The following is a 14,996-nucleotide window of genomic DNA, read 5'->3' as shown; positions in this document are numbered from 1 at the left end:
CCATTGTTTCAGAGAACGGAGTCTTGGTCATTTTGCCCATGAGGTATGGTTCGCACGTGTCAAATGATTCGTAATCAAGAGACTCCAAAAGACCATCTGCATGGAGCTTCTTCATGCGTTTAACACCAATGTGACCAAGGCGGCAGTTCCACAAGTATGTGGGACTATCATTATCAACCTTACATCTTTTGGTATTCACACTATGAATATGTGTAACATCATGTTCGATATTAATTAAGAATAAACAATTGACCAGCGGGGCATGACCATAAAACATATATCTCATATAAATAGAACAACCGCTATTCTCGGATTTAAATGAGTAGCCATCTCGCATTAAACGAGATCCAGATACAATGTTCATGCTCAAAGCTGGCACTAAATAACAATTATTGAGGTTTAAAACTAATCTCGTAGGTAAATGTAGAGGCAGCGTGCCGACGGCGATCACATCGACCTTGGAACCATTCCCGACGTGCATCATCACCTCGTCCTTTGCCAGTATCCGCTTATTCCGCAGCTCCTGTTTGAGTTACAAATATGAGCAATCGCACCGGTATCAAATACCCAGGAGCTACTACGAGTACTGGTAAGGTACACATCAATAACATGTATATCAGATATACCTTTGGTGTTGCCGGCCTTCTTGTCCGCTAAGTACTTGGGGCAGTTCCGCATCCAGTGACCGTTTCCCCTGCAATAAAAGCACTCAGTCTCAGGTTTGGGTCCATGCTTTGGCTTCTTTCCGGCAACTGGCTTACCGGGCGCGGCAACTCCCTTGCTGTCCTTATTGAAGTTCTTCTTACCCTTGCCTTTCTTGAAACTAGTGGTTTTATTGACCATCAACACTTGATGTTCCTTTTTGATCTCCACCTCCGCTGATTTCAGCATTGAAAATATCTCAGGAATGGTTTTGACCATCCCCTGCATATTGACATTTATCACAAAGCTCTTGTAGCTAGGTGGAAGCGACTGAAGGATTCTGTCAATGACCGCGTCATCCGGGAGATTAACTCCCAGCTGAGACAAGCGGTTGTGCAACCCAGACATTTTGAGTATGTGCTCGCTGACAGAACTATTCTCCTCCATCTTACAACTGTAGAACTTGTCGGAGACTTCATATCTCTTGACTCGGGCATGAGCTTGGAAAACCATTTTCATCTCTTGGAACATCTCATATGCTCCGTGCTTCTCAAAACGCTTTTGGAGCCCCGATTCTAAGTTGTAAAGCATGCCGCACTGAACCAGGGAGTAATCATCACTACGTGACTGCCAGGCGTTCATAACGTCTTGAGTTGCTAGGAAAACAGGTGCTTCACCTAGCGGTGCATCAACGACATATGCTTTCTTGGCAGCTATGAGGATAATCCTCAAGTTTCGGACCCAGTCTGTATAGTTGCTACCATCGTCTTTCAGCTTGGTTTTCTCTAGGAACGCGTTGAAGTTGAGGGCAACATTAGCATGGGCCATTTGATTTACAAGACATATTGCAAAGATTTTAGACTAAGTTCATGATAATTAAGTTCATCTAATCAAATTATTTAATAAACTCCCACTCAGATAGACATCCCTCTAGTCATCTAAGTGATACATGATCCGAGTCAACTAGGCCGTGTCCGATCATCACGTGAGATAGACTAGTCATCATCGGTGAACATCTTCATGTTGATCGTATCTATTATACGACTCATGTTCGACCTTTCGGTCTCTTGTGTTCCGGGGCCATGTCTGTACATGCTAGGCTCGTCAAGTCAACCTAAGTGTTTTGCATGTGTAAATCTGGCTTACACCCATTGTATGCGAATGTTAGAATCTATCACACCCGATCATCATGTGGTGCTTCGAAACAACGAACCTTCACGACGGTGCACAGTTAGGGGGAACACTTTCTTGAAATTTTATGAGGGATCATCTTATTTATGATACCGTCGTTCTAAGCAAATAAGATGCAAAAACATGATAAACATCTCATGCAATCAAATAGTGACATGATATGGCCAATATCATTTTGCTCCTTTGGTCTCCGTCTTCGGGGCGCTATGATCATCATCGTCACCGGCATGACACCATGATCTCCATCATCGTGTCTTCATGAAGTTGTCTTGCCAACTATTACTTCTACTACTATGGCTAACGGTTTAACAATCAAGTAAAGTAATTACATGGCATTATTCAATGACACGCAGGTCATACAATAAATTAAGACAACTCCTATGGCTTCTGCCGGTTGTCACATTCATCGACATGCAAGTCGTGATTCCTATTAGAAGAACATGATCAATCTCATGCATTACATATATCATTCATCACATCATTTTGGCCATATCACATCACACGGTATATGCTGCAAAAACAAGTTAGACCTCCTCTAATTGTTGTTGCAAGTTTTTTTTACGTGGCTGCTATAGGTTTCTAGCAAGAACGTTTCTTATCTACGCCAAAACCACAACGTGATTTGCCAATTGCTATTTACCCTTCATAAGGACCCTTTTCATCGAATCCGATCCGACTAAATTGGGAGAGACAGACACCCGCTAGCCACCTTATGCAACTAGTGCATGTCAGTCGGTGGAACCTGTCTCACGTAAGCGTACGTGTAAGGTCGGTCCGGGACGCTTCATCCCACGATGCCGCCGAATCAAGATAAGACTAGTAACGACAAGTAAATTGACAAAATTGACGCCCACAACAACTTGTGTTCTACTCGTGCATAGAAACTACGCATAGACCTAGCTCATGATGCCACTGTTGGGGATCGTTGCAGCAATTAAAAAATTTCTACGCATCACCAAGATAAATCTATGGTGAGACTAGCAACTAGAGAGAGGGGAGTGCATGTTCATACCCTTGAAGATCGCAAAACGGAAGCGTTGCAGGAACGCGGTTGGAGGAGTCATACACGTAGCGACTCAGATCGCGGCCGATTCTGATCTTAGCGCCGAACAACGGCGCATCCGCGTTCAACACACGTGCAGCCCGGTGACGTCTCCCGCGCCTTGATCTTGCAAGGAGGAGGGAGAGGTTGGGGAAGACAACTCCAGAAGCAGCACGACGACGTGGTGGTGGTGGAGGAGCGGTTCTCCGGCAGGGCTTCGCCAAGCTCAAACGGAGGAGGAGAGGTGTTGGAGGGGGGAGGGCTGCGCCTTGGATGTGGTGCTGCTGCCCTCCCTCCTCCCCTCTATTTATAGGGTGAAGGGGGAAGGGGACCGGCCCCTCTAGATGAGATCTAGAGGGGGGGCGGCGGCCAAGGGGAGGGGCTTGCCCCCCAAGCCAAGGGGGCGCCCACCTTAGGGTCCCCCCCCAACCCTAGGCGCATGGGCCCTAGGGAGGATGGCGCCCAGCCCACTTAGGGGGCTGGTTCCCTTCAACATACAGCTCATAGGGCCATCCGTGGCAGGTGGACCCTCCTGGTGGACCCCCGAAACCCCTTCGGTGGTCCCGGTACAATACCGGCAAACCCCTGAATACTTCCGGTGACCGTATGATGACTTCCCATATATAAATCTTCACCTCCGGACCATTCTGGAACTCCTCGTGATGTCTGGAATCTCATCCGGGACTCCGAACAACATTTGGTAACCACATACAAACTTTCCCTATAACCCTAGCATCATCGAACCTTAAGTGTGTAGACCCTACGGGTTCGGGAATCATGCAGACATGACCGAGACATCTCTCCAGCCAATAACCAACAGCAGGATCTAGATACCCATGTTGGCTCCCACATGTTCCACGATGATCTCATCGGATGAACCACGATGTCAAGGATTCAAGCAATCCCGTATACAATTCCCTTTGTCAATCGATACGTTACTTGCCCGAGATTCAATCATCGGTATCCCAATACCTCGTTCAATCTCGTTACCGGCAAGTCACTTTACTCGTTGCGTAATGCATGATCCCACGACTAACTACTTAGTCACATTGAGCTCATTATGATGATGCATTACCGAGTGGGCCCAAAGATACCTCTCCGTCATATGGAGTGACAAATCCCAGTCTTGATTCGTGCCAACCCAACAAACACTTTCGGAGATACCTGTAGTGCACCTTTATAGTCACCCAGTTACGTTGTGACGTTTGGTACACCCAAAGCACTCCTACGGTATCCGGGAGTTACACAATCTCATGGTCTAAGGAAATGATACTTGACATTAGAAAAGCTTTAGCAAACGAACCACACGATCTTGTGCTATGCTTAGGATTGGGTCTTGTCCATCACATCATTCTCCTAATAATGTGATCCCGTTATCAATGACATCCAATGTCCATAGTCAGGAAACCATGACCATCTGTTGATCAACGAGCTATTCAACTAGAGGCTCACTAGGGACATGTTGTGGTCTATATATTCACACATGTATTACGGTTTCCGGTCAATACAATTATAGCATGAACAATAGACAATTATCATGAACAAGGAAATATAATAATAACCATTTTATTATTGCCTCTAGGGCATATTTCCAACAGGTCCTTCAGCCTTTCCCACTTATGGACCTCTTTGTTCTAGACATCATCCAATACAAGGAGATACCCCTGCCTGCTAACCAATTTCTGAAGTCTCTCTAGTGGTGGTTTGTCAGTATCATCATTTTTCTTGGGAGATGCTTCAACTATACTCTTGGTCAGGGAGTTCACATCAAAGGTATCAGAGACACATACCCACAACAACAACTGGAAATGCTTCTGAATTCCAGGTTCATTATATATGAGCTGTGCTAATGTGGTCTTACCAATGCCCCCCATTCCAACGATGGCAACCACTGCGAGATATACATGATTAGCTTGACGAAGTAGTGTACCAACAATTTCCGCCTTATCTTTGTCTCCGGATCTGCTGGCAATTTCTTGCGGGTCGGTGATAACATAATTGGTCTGCCTCCACTCCTTGGACACCGGCGGCTGCGGTTGATACTTGAACCCAAAGAACTGCATCTCTGCTATGAGGACCTCAATGGCTTGCAGAATCAGGCAAAGCTTGCGACCCATTTTGTAATGGAACGCAACACGGTTGTGAGCAGGGAAGAGTTTTATCACATCGAAGCCAAGCTCTTTGTAGTGGCCCTTTTTCTTTGCTTCACGGCGGAGTGCTTCGTACTTGAATTCATCGAACACTTCATTCGCCTCATAGGCCACCGTCTTGAGCTCCTGGAGCCAGGCTTTAGCACCTTTCCTGTGTGCCATGGCCTGCTCCTCGGCGTCGGTGATGACGTCAAGGATGGCTGGAAGCTTGCGTTTGAGAGTCTTGTGCTGCTCCTCCATTCCCTCCATCACGTTGTACTGGTCCAGGAGGTAGCTGGACGCCTTGTCGTTGTGGGTGGGTAGGTGGGTGGGAATATGATTCCATAGAGCATTCAGGAGACGTGCTGTCGCTGTGGGTGTGGGGAACGAATCCGATTCTTTCTTTTGGAAAAGACGATTGCTTTTTTTTAGCAGTGGAAAAGACGATTGCTGTGGGGAACAAGAAGAGACGTGATGCGGGGAAAAGAGGATCCATGGATATGAGTCCACGCACTGACGTGTGGCCCCCCAAGTGAACCTTTTATTTTAGTGACAATAGACATTTCGATATTTCTAGATTGGATTGCACGCGACGTTAGGGGATTAGTATCGTCGAGCGAACATTTAATAATAAAAGAGGATGCTGGCTGGACGGATTTCTCCACTCACATGTGGGCCTCCAAGCGAATGGCCAAACATTTCTGTATTTTTCTAACCGGCACTTTCTCCTTCTAGGTTTGTTACGCAGCTAACGAAAACCAGAAATCCCATATTATTGTTGCAGTACTGTCTATCACCCTCTCTAGTTTTGGACATTTGGGTGAATTAGCTGGTGCATGACTGCATGTAATCCTATAATTATTGGACGCGACAACGAGATGTTAGCGGAGTAATATCATCGAGCGAGCATCTACTAAGTGTCGCCGTCCGATGACGAGGCAAACATGCCACTCAAACCATTAACGCAACGAGATTTGATTCTAGCAAAAAAACAAAGTAACGAGGTTTGCAATTTTAGATCCGTGAGTGCGCCAGTGCTATACCTCGCCTATAGCGCTCTTCAAGTGGGCCTGCCCAGTTACAGGAAAGGTTGCAGCGGTTTCTTTCTGTTTTGTTTTTCGGGAACCAGGTTTAATAAGTTTTTGAACATTTATTTTCCTGGTATTATTTTTTAATTGCTTTTTTTATGTTTTTCTCTTCTTTTACCTTTTCTGTTTTATTTTTTCTCTACCTTTCATTTTCTGCTTCATTTTTGTTTTTTCTTCCAGTTTTTATTTTTCGTCTTTGTTTGTCTCTTTTTCTCTTTTCTTTTCTATTAAAACATGCTTAACGTGTTTTAAAAATGGTTTGCCATGTACTAAAAATGTGTATGGTGTATTACAAATGGTTCATCATGTATTAAAAAATGCTCAATGCATTTAAAAAAATGCTTGCGTCCTATATAAAAAAGTTTACGGTTTATTAAAATGTTCATCACGTATTTTAAAAGAATGTTCATCGTGTATTGAAAAATGTTCATGATTTTTCATGCTTTAAAAAATTTGAATTTTGTATTAAAAAATCTTTACCTTGTTACCAAAAAAGTTCATCATTTATTTAAAATTGTATTGTATTGAAAAATTATAGTTTATTGAAAGGTTATAGTGTATTAACAAATGTTCACCTTGTATGAAAAAAATTATTACTGTGTATTAAAAAGTTTATGGTGTATTAAGTATGTTCCTACATGGTTCAAAACATGTTCATGGATTTAAAAAATATTCACCAATTTGTTAGTATGATTTTTAACATATTCATGAATTTGAAAAATACTCACATATTTAAAAAATTGTAAATTCTTTTGAAAAAGCCAAAAAAAGGTATAGAACCGGGAAACAGGCTTAAGTTGGTTATACACAACAGCTCGCGGTGTAATATCCGGAGTACTCTCTTCAAGCGGCGATGACATACAATAGCTAGTGAAGTACCTAGTTCCCATCCATGCCTTTACCGCCGGTTAAAGTGGCAATTCGCTGACTGGTGCAAACTCCTCCACTGCACTATGTATGTAAATGAGCCATCCCATGTACATCTTTTTAAAAGGATTTTTGGAAACCTTTCCAACGATTGCACTGACGATTTGTCTGGGCGTTTTCCCTTCTAGTTTTCCCCCAACATGGGTTTTGCTGGTTTTCTCTTTTTTGTTCATATTCTTTTTTGTTTTAGATTATTTTTCCTTTTTCCTTCATTTTTCGTTTTTATCAAATTCATGAAATTGTCACAAATCCGTGAACATTTTTCAAAGTTCTTATTCTTTTTCCAAATTGCTTTGAATTTTTTTCATACCCTAGACTTTTCTAAAATTCGTGAACTTTTTCCAAATTTTGTGAATTTGTTCAAATTACAAACTTTTATTTAAATGCTTGTGAACCTATTTTTTCAAATTAGTGGATTTTAAAAAAAATCAAATTACAGACTTTTCCAAGTCATGAACTTTATTTAAATTCATGAATTATGTCTTGAATTTCATGGGTTTTTTTCAAACTCATGAACATTTTAAAAATTTGTAAACTTTTTTCAAACTTGTGAGTTTTTCAAAATTTGTGAACTTTTTCTAACTCTGTGAAATGTTTCTAATAATTCACCGATCTACCCTTCCAACTTTTTTAAAATCCTTGATTTTTTTTCTAATTCATAAACTATTTGATTTTTCTATATTTTAAGTACTATAAGTGAACAGGGTGGAGAAAAGTTCAACAAGAAAAGACTGTAGCAAACGACTTATGAGGTACGGTCGTTGGGACGAGGCCCGATACGATTGGTAGTATGCACAAAGAGAGTTTCCTGGCACTGAAGGTGATGAATTGGGCCTCTCGGTAAAGTAATAGTACCCCTAAAATGTAGTAGTATTTGAATCTTCATTTCTAAAATGGGGGCCGGCATCCATGGTTTATTTTCGCCTCACCTCTCACCATCTTCTCTAACTGATTTTTCTCGCCTCAGCTCTCACCATCACCTCTGATCCACGAAAATGCACGGTTTCCACCTGGACGATACCCCGTATGATAAAAAAAAGAGCCCACAAAAAAAAAGAAAAAAACACCCCTCCTCCCATGTGTTCCTTCTTCACCATGCGACTGCCCCAACACACGCGATCTGGATAATTAGCTTGAATGCTCCTCCGCGGCCGAGGCGGTCAAGAGGTTCGAGGTGTGCGTCCGCATGGCGAGGAGCGGTGGTGCCATGGGAGCGGCTCAGTAGACAGCAGCGCTAGCTTGCAAAGATCATGATTTAGCTAGCTTCAGTCGCATCGTGTTTTTTTGCTGGATCAACAAAATTATTACTTACACCCGCAAAAAAAAAAAATATTACTTAGTGCTGCTGCTGTGCATACGTCTGAGTGACATGGAAATGGGCATAAGATGAGCAGATTGGTTCAGAAATTTACATCACAATTCTCGGCCGAGAGTGACTGCAGTGCAGTACAGTAGACAAGAGTTGTAGAAGCACTCTAGCAGAGCAGAAATTCAGAGTCTACAGACCAAAGAGTGCTGGAAAGTTGGTTTCTCAACTAGACAGGTTGAAGGTTTAGTTGAAGCAAACATTCCCCTACACAAAGATGATTTGGTAACCATCATTCCATCCCTATTCAAGTATTGATTGAAGCAGATAAAAACCGGACAGCAGTTTACAAAAGATACATCCATACTTGCGACAAGTAATTCGGAACCGAGGGAGTAGATAGTAGATGCATAGCTCACGAGTGTAGATGCATACATACAGCAGCACAGCAGAAAACCAAATCCAGAGCAGACCGCCATGCACCAGAGTTGAGTTTTACAAGCAATCACAGGTAGCAGAGCATCAAGACAGTTTCTCAACGAGTTGAGCCTTTCATTCCTCCTCTTGGGAAATGGATGATTTGGCATCTCCCCGGTAATTAACTACTCCAGTATCTAATCATTGAAATCATCAAATCAAAGCTGATAAAAACCACAGCTTGCAAAGTTTCTCAACGCCAATGTCTCCTCAACCAAATAACCGTTACTCCTGGCTACTTGATGCATGCATAGATAGCTCACAAACATCAGTACACGTCCCGAATTCTACTAAACCGGATAAATGTTCAAAAGGAGATGGATGAATCCACATTACAAGTATCTGAAATTGAACAAGATAAAAAGGTCAACGTTCAACCAGTCATGACATAACATACAAGTACATTGTTTGAAGCTAAAATAACGCATGCTTTCCTGCCCTGTTTGTTTACTACTGCATGGTGGATTGCTGGCATTCATTCCCTGGCTGGTCGAGCGGCCTTCCTCTGTTCGCGGACCAGTCTTGGTATCTCCTTCCATGTCTTTGGTTTCAATGCCATTACTGCAAACATCACAAATGATGTCAGATTAACAAACTTGTGTACAGGTGTTGACGTGGTCAAAGACAGAAAGACGTGCGTACCTTCATAACGGGCATCTAGTTTTTTGTACTCGTCATCGATGCTGCCCAGTTGCTGCTGCAGGCATCTAGGGAGCTTCTTTATAGCAGGCAGCCTCTAATTTCAAGATACCCGAGAGAACTGTATACTTGCGGCTCATTCGGCAGGAATGCCAGGGTACTGCATCTTTCAAGATCAAGGATTTCCAGCGATGGGGGGTGCTCTCCCAACAGACACTCCAGCGATGTCAACCCACTGTTGCCAATAATGTCCAGTCTCCTGAGGGGTGCAGGCAGACGGAGAGTCCCACCCAACATGCCAGCACAGTCCCATATTGATAGATATTCGAGATGGGGAGGAAGTAAATGCTCTCTTGCAGTTGGTGCTATTGCTGCTGGTGGCTCTGGCATGATAGGACTTCTGCTTCTGGAGGTAGTGACTTCTGGTTTCTGGAGCCCACCCAGCTGACATGATAACACTTGAATGCTACTGCAGCTTTCAATGGATATGGTCTTTAAGGATGGAGGCAGATTTAGAACCGCTTGTAAGCTTCCACATCCACTTAAACTTAGATCTTCTAGGCATGGACAAAAGTGATTCATGGGTGAGGATGCCAACTCTGATACAGCTGCAGGCATGATTGCCTCACTGCAAGAAGACCCTTGGACTAAGTCTGGCATGCCCTGCTGCTTGCCAAATATGGACTCAAGCCTACGACACTTCATAATGATCATTTTCTTGAGAGATGCCGGGACGTTGAACATCTCTACTAAATTTGGGCAATTTTTTAAGCAAAGAGACTCCAGACCTCTCAGGTGTTGACTCCTTTCGAACGCCAATGGCTCAAGAGGAGCTTGTGCACATCCAATCAGATTTTTGCAGTTTGTCATCACTAACGTCCTCAAGGATACCAAGCTTTGGAATACATTCTCTGGCCAATGGACGAGCACATCGCATCTATGAATTTCCAACTTTTCAAGGTGTACAAAATAGTCCCACGGTTCTAGCGCACCTGATCCAAAGAACATGTTGCAGCATCCTAACTCCATAACTGTAATAGAGGATTCCTGGTTCCATTTCTCCTTGCTGTCCACTGGTACAATTGAAGTGCATTCAGCCTCTGATGATGTTTCTGTGTATTCTAGATTCATTGTTAGTTTGGTCAGTGAAGACAAGTATATGTCTACAAAATGGAACATCTCTTGCTTGCCATCTACAATTTCTAATACACTGGGATTTGGTGCTTCAGGTAAATCTGTTATCTTTGGGCATTTCTGAACTGATAGTGTCTCGAGCTGAGAAAACAATATCTGTTCACCTTCAGTAGCAGCACCCCATCTCTGAAAACTATCCAAGCAGTTCATTTTGAGCACCTTTAGGGCAGGAAATGCTGAACGTACCAATCTATAACCACCTCCGCTACATGGTTCTTGAAGCAATGGTGCTTCAGGTAACGATGTCAGCTTTGGGCATTTTTCAACTGATAGTTCCTCCAGACAAGGAAAGAGTATGTGTTCTCCTTGAGTCTCTTCGACTGCATTCCATCTTTGAAAGCTCTCCAAGTTTTTCATTTTGAGCACCTTCAGGGCAGGAAACGCTGAGCGTACCAATGTATAACCACCTTCACCACAAGGTCCTTGCAACAATGGTGCTTCAGGTAATGCTACCAACTTTCCACAATTACTTATAACCAACTTCTCAAGCACAGGAAATGTTGTATGCTCTTCTTGCCTCTCATCTATTTCCCACCATCTCTCAAAACCCAACAGTTATTCCAGCATAAGCACCTTCAGTTTTGGAAAAGTGAAGATTGTACTGCATCTGAACAAAAATCGCAATCTTTCACAATGAGAAAGATGGATCTCAATCATGTTTTGCAACATACCCATGCACTCTCCTCCATAGGAATATATTTTCAGAACCTGCAGCCCACCATGAGGTTCGAACTTGTCGAGCACCTTGCTGTCGCCAACCTCAGTCCATCTTAATGTCAGTTCACGGAGATCCTTCTTGTTTCCAAGATTCATCACTTTTGCCTCTGCTTCTTTAACATTCTCTACCTGGCGTAGCTCTAGATGACCACCAAGGTTCAAATGTTGCAGCTCTCCAACATCACTACAATCAGGGCCAGGAAATCCTGCTACAAAAACTGTGAGTGTCTGCAGCTTAGTGAGATTTTCAAGTCCTGGAGGCATGCTCTTCAACGTCGGACATCCATGAGTGTAGAGGTGGCAGAGGGAAGTCATATACTTCATTTGCCTTGGAAGTCGCTCAAGAAAATAGCAGTTGGAAAGGTCCAGCACTTGCAGGTTATATAGAATACTTATATCCTCAGGAAGTGCTTTCATAGAACTTTTTGAGAGATCAAGGTACCTCAGGTGATGCAGATACTTTGGTTTGAGTAGAAATGATTCTGTTCTCAGACAGAGCTTCAACGCATGCAAATTGTTGTATTTTGATAGATGCTGCAATGAGCTTTGAATAGGACCGTCGCATATCAGTGTTTGAATGGCAGGGGATTTTTTCTCCAAAGCATCTTTCAAAATACCTTCTGTCTCGTCACATGACAAGAACAAATGCCGAGCAGTATCCGAAAGCCACTCAATTTGACTTGGTCCCTTAATTGCAACAACACATTCCTTTCCCATAACAGACATTGCAATATCATGCATAAGATCATGAATTTTACATGTTCTGCAAAAATACCCGCAGGAGTCCTTACTTTCCTCTAGGTCCAGAAAGAATGACCTCGAGACCAGCTCATCGAAAATATGTTTTCCAAAGGTTTCAAGACTATCTTCCTTGTGTTCTGGGATAAAGCCATTTGCAATCCATAGTTGGATCAGCTTCTCCACATCAATTTTGTAATCCTTTGGAAACACAGCACAGAAAGCAAAGCACTGCTTCATGTGTGCTGGCAAGTCATTGTAGCTAAGCTTCAGTATTGGCAAAATTCCAGTTTCCTCAGTGCAAATGCTGGTTGCAGATGATACAGCTTTCCATTCTTTCACACTGGTCTTGGTACGAAGTACAGAGCCTAGTGCAGTTGCAGCTAATGGAGAGCCACGACATCTATCCACAATCTCATCAACTATCTCCACTAGTTCAGCAGGCTTTTCTTTGTCCAGGCTGAATACTCTAGCCTCAATAATTTTCTTTATGAAGTGATCCTCCAAAGCATTGAGATTGTAGGCTGCCCTATCTGCACCCATAATTTCAGCAACTCGTTTATCACGAGTTGTTGTCAACACCGCACTGCCCATGCCACCATGCTGAAGACATACCTTCAGAATTTCCCACTTACGTAACTCTTTGTTGTCCCAAACATCATCCAATACAAGGACATACCGCTGTCCGCTGACCAGTTTTTGAAGTCTATCCAGTGGTGGTTTGTCTGTATCAACATTTTTATTGGGAGATGCTTCAACTATACTCTTGGCCAGGGAGTTCACATCAAAGGTATCAGAGACACAAACCCAAAGCAGCAATTGAAAATGCTTCTAAACTTCAGGTTCATTGTATATGAGCTGTGCTAATGTGGTCTTGCCAAGGCCCCCCATTCCAACAATGGGGACGACTATGAAATCTGCATTGTTAGCTTGACCAAGTAGTGTAGCAACAATATTCTTCTTATCCTTGTCTCTGGATCTGCTGGCAATGTCTTGCAGGTCGGTGATAACAGAATCCGTCTGCCTCCACTTCTTGGGCACCGGCGGCTGTGGTCGGTACTTGAACCTAAAGGCATGCATCTCCGCTATAAGGACATCGATGGCCTTCAGAATCCGGCAAAGCTTGCGGCCCATTTTGTAGCGGAACACAATACGGTTGTGAGTAGGGAATAGCTTTATTACATCGAAGCCAAGCTCTCTGTAGTGCCCCTTCTTCCTGGCTTTACGGCGGAGCGCTTCGTACTTGAACTCGTCAAAGACTTCATTTGCTTCATAGGCCACAGTCTTGAGCTCCTGAAGCCAGGCTTTGGCACCTTCTCTATGAGCTGTGGCCTGTTCCTCAGCGTCGGTGATGACGTCGAGAATGGCCGGAAGCTTGCGCTTGAGAGTCTTGTGCTGCTCCTCCATTCCCTCCATGACCTTGTACTGGTCCAGGAGGGAGCTGGACGCCTTGTTCATCAGCATGGACACCAGTGGCCGGATGGCCATGGTGGCCACCAGCTCCGCCATTGGAACGCTCGGAAGAAACTCCTTCAACACAAGTGGGCTGCAGAAATTAATGAAGAAGAGAACCATGTGAGCAAATCGTGTATATATGTAGAGCTTGGGGTCTGTCCTTGGACAAATTACAAGTCAAAATACAATCTTGCAGCCATATATAGTTACCTTCCCGAGCTTGCCCCTGATCAGCCCCAGGATCAGCAACGCAGCAGCAGCAAGGAAGACGTGGTCCTCACAGGCACGTCAACGCCAGCTTCAGGACTCTGGCGGCGGTGGGGGTGGCAGCGACGGCAGCAGATTCAGAGCCTGGTCGACACCGGCGACGAGGCGCAGAAGCAGGCGACTCGGGTGAAGTTGTGACGGCCGGCGCCACACGCATGCAGGGCGGGGCTGTAGGCAGGCTCTACTCCGACCAGTTGGAGTAGAGCCTCCTCCCGCCTAACCCTGTAGCGTTTGACCACGCGATCTAGCCCTTTGACTTTGCACGGACGGGCTTTGACCAGTGGACCTCCCCACCTGGTTGTGTTAGGTCAGCCGATAGGAATATTCTGGAGCAACATCCGGGCCAGACCCACAGCAAGATCCCCTCCGTGTAGACCCGACGCATCCGTTTCCCCCCTCCAGGTGCCGGCGGCGGCGCCGTCCGTGAGGGGGGGCACACCCCGGACACGTGTGCCGCCTCTTCGGACATGCCACTACACCACCCCGCATGTATGAGGGCCCGGTGCGACGCTCCGGTGGCATTACTACTCCCCCAGGGCCCCCGTCCTGCCGTGTAGACCTCACGGGCGTGGCTGCCGCCGTGTCCTGGAGGGGGGAAACGGCCACGTCGGGCCGACACGAAGGGTATCTTTGGGTGGGTTGGGCCGGAATGGTGTTGGGGTGTGCAGCTATGGTCTGGGCTACGACAACCATGTGAAAAGGTCCACCGGCCAGACCCAGTCCGGCGGAAGTCAAAGAGCTAGATCCGGCGGTCGTTTGTGTTAGGGTTAGACGGGACGGGGCACCGGAGGGGGGTAGCAGTGCCGCCAGGTGTTACGGTGGGCCCTCCTATGCTTGTCTTTGGGCGAGGTGGGACTATTTTTTACAGTGTGCTGAGAGTCACACATATGTCGTAATAAAAAATAAAAAATGCAAAGTATCTATTCCGACAGCTTAGCCGTCGGCATAGCGGCGCACATGTCCACGGATCGATGACGTGGCAAAGGGCCAGGCCTATGCCGACGGCCAGGCCGTCGGCATAGGGCCGACCTTATCTGCTTGCGGTTCGCCCCCACCACCCATTCGCCATCTCCCCCTTCCTCCCCGACCCACACCCGCGCCGCCGCCCACCACCTCCGTCGCCCGCCCTGAGCATGCCACCGCCGGCCCCGAGCCTGCCGCCGCCCGCGTCTCCCCGCCCCGAG

General features: G+C 45.2%; 1 protein-coding gene and 1 pseudogene across 1 annotated transcript; both read right to left on the bottom strand.

Annotated features, from left to right (window-relative positions):
• Window positions 1–4,509: 4,509 nt before the first annotated feature.
• On the bottom strand, window positions 4,510–5,274 carry LOC119349957 (putative disease resistance protein RGA3). The gene has a single exon (XM_037618037.1). The coding sequence runs from the start codon at window positions 5,272–5,274 to the stop codon at window positions 4,510–4,512; it is 765 nt and encodes a 254-aa protein (XP_037473934.1).
• A 3,978-nt stretch (window positions 5,275–9,252) lies between these two features.
• On the bottom strand, window positions 9,253–13,896 carry LOC119299049 (annotated as a pseudogene).
• Between the last annotated feature and the right edge of the window lie 1,100 nt (window positions 13,897–14,996).

The sequence above is a fragment of the Triticum dicoccoides genome, chromosome 1B, assembly GCF_002162155.2.
Source record: "Triticum dicoccoides isolate Atlit2015 ecotype Zavitan chromosome 1B, WEW_v2.0, whole genome shotgun sequence".
NCBI classification, from domain to species: Eukaryota; Viridiplantae; Streptophyta; class Magnoliopsida; order Poales; family Poaceae; genus Triticum; species Triticum dicoccoides.
The sequence above is the reverse complement of the archived record's forward strand: the minus strand, read 5'-3'. Positions and strand labels throughout refer to the sequence as shown.

Coding starts and splice junctions, on each gene's coding strand:
- LOC119349957 (XM_037618037.1), bottom strand. CDS start 5,274: ATGGAGGGAATGGAGGAGCAGCACAAGACTCTCAAACGCAAGCTTCCA.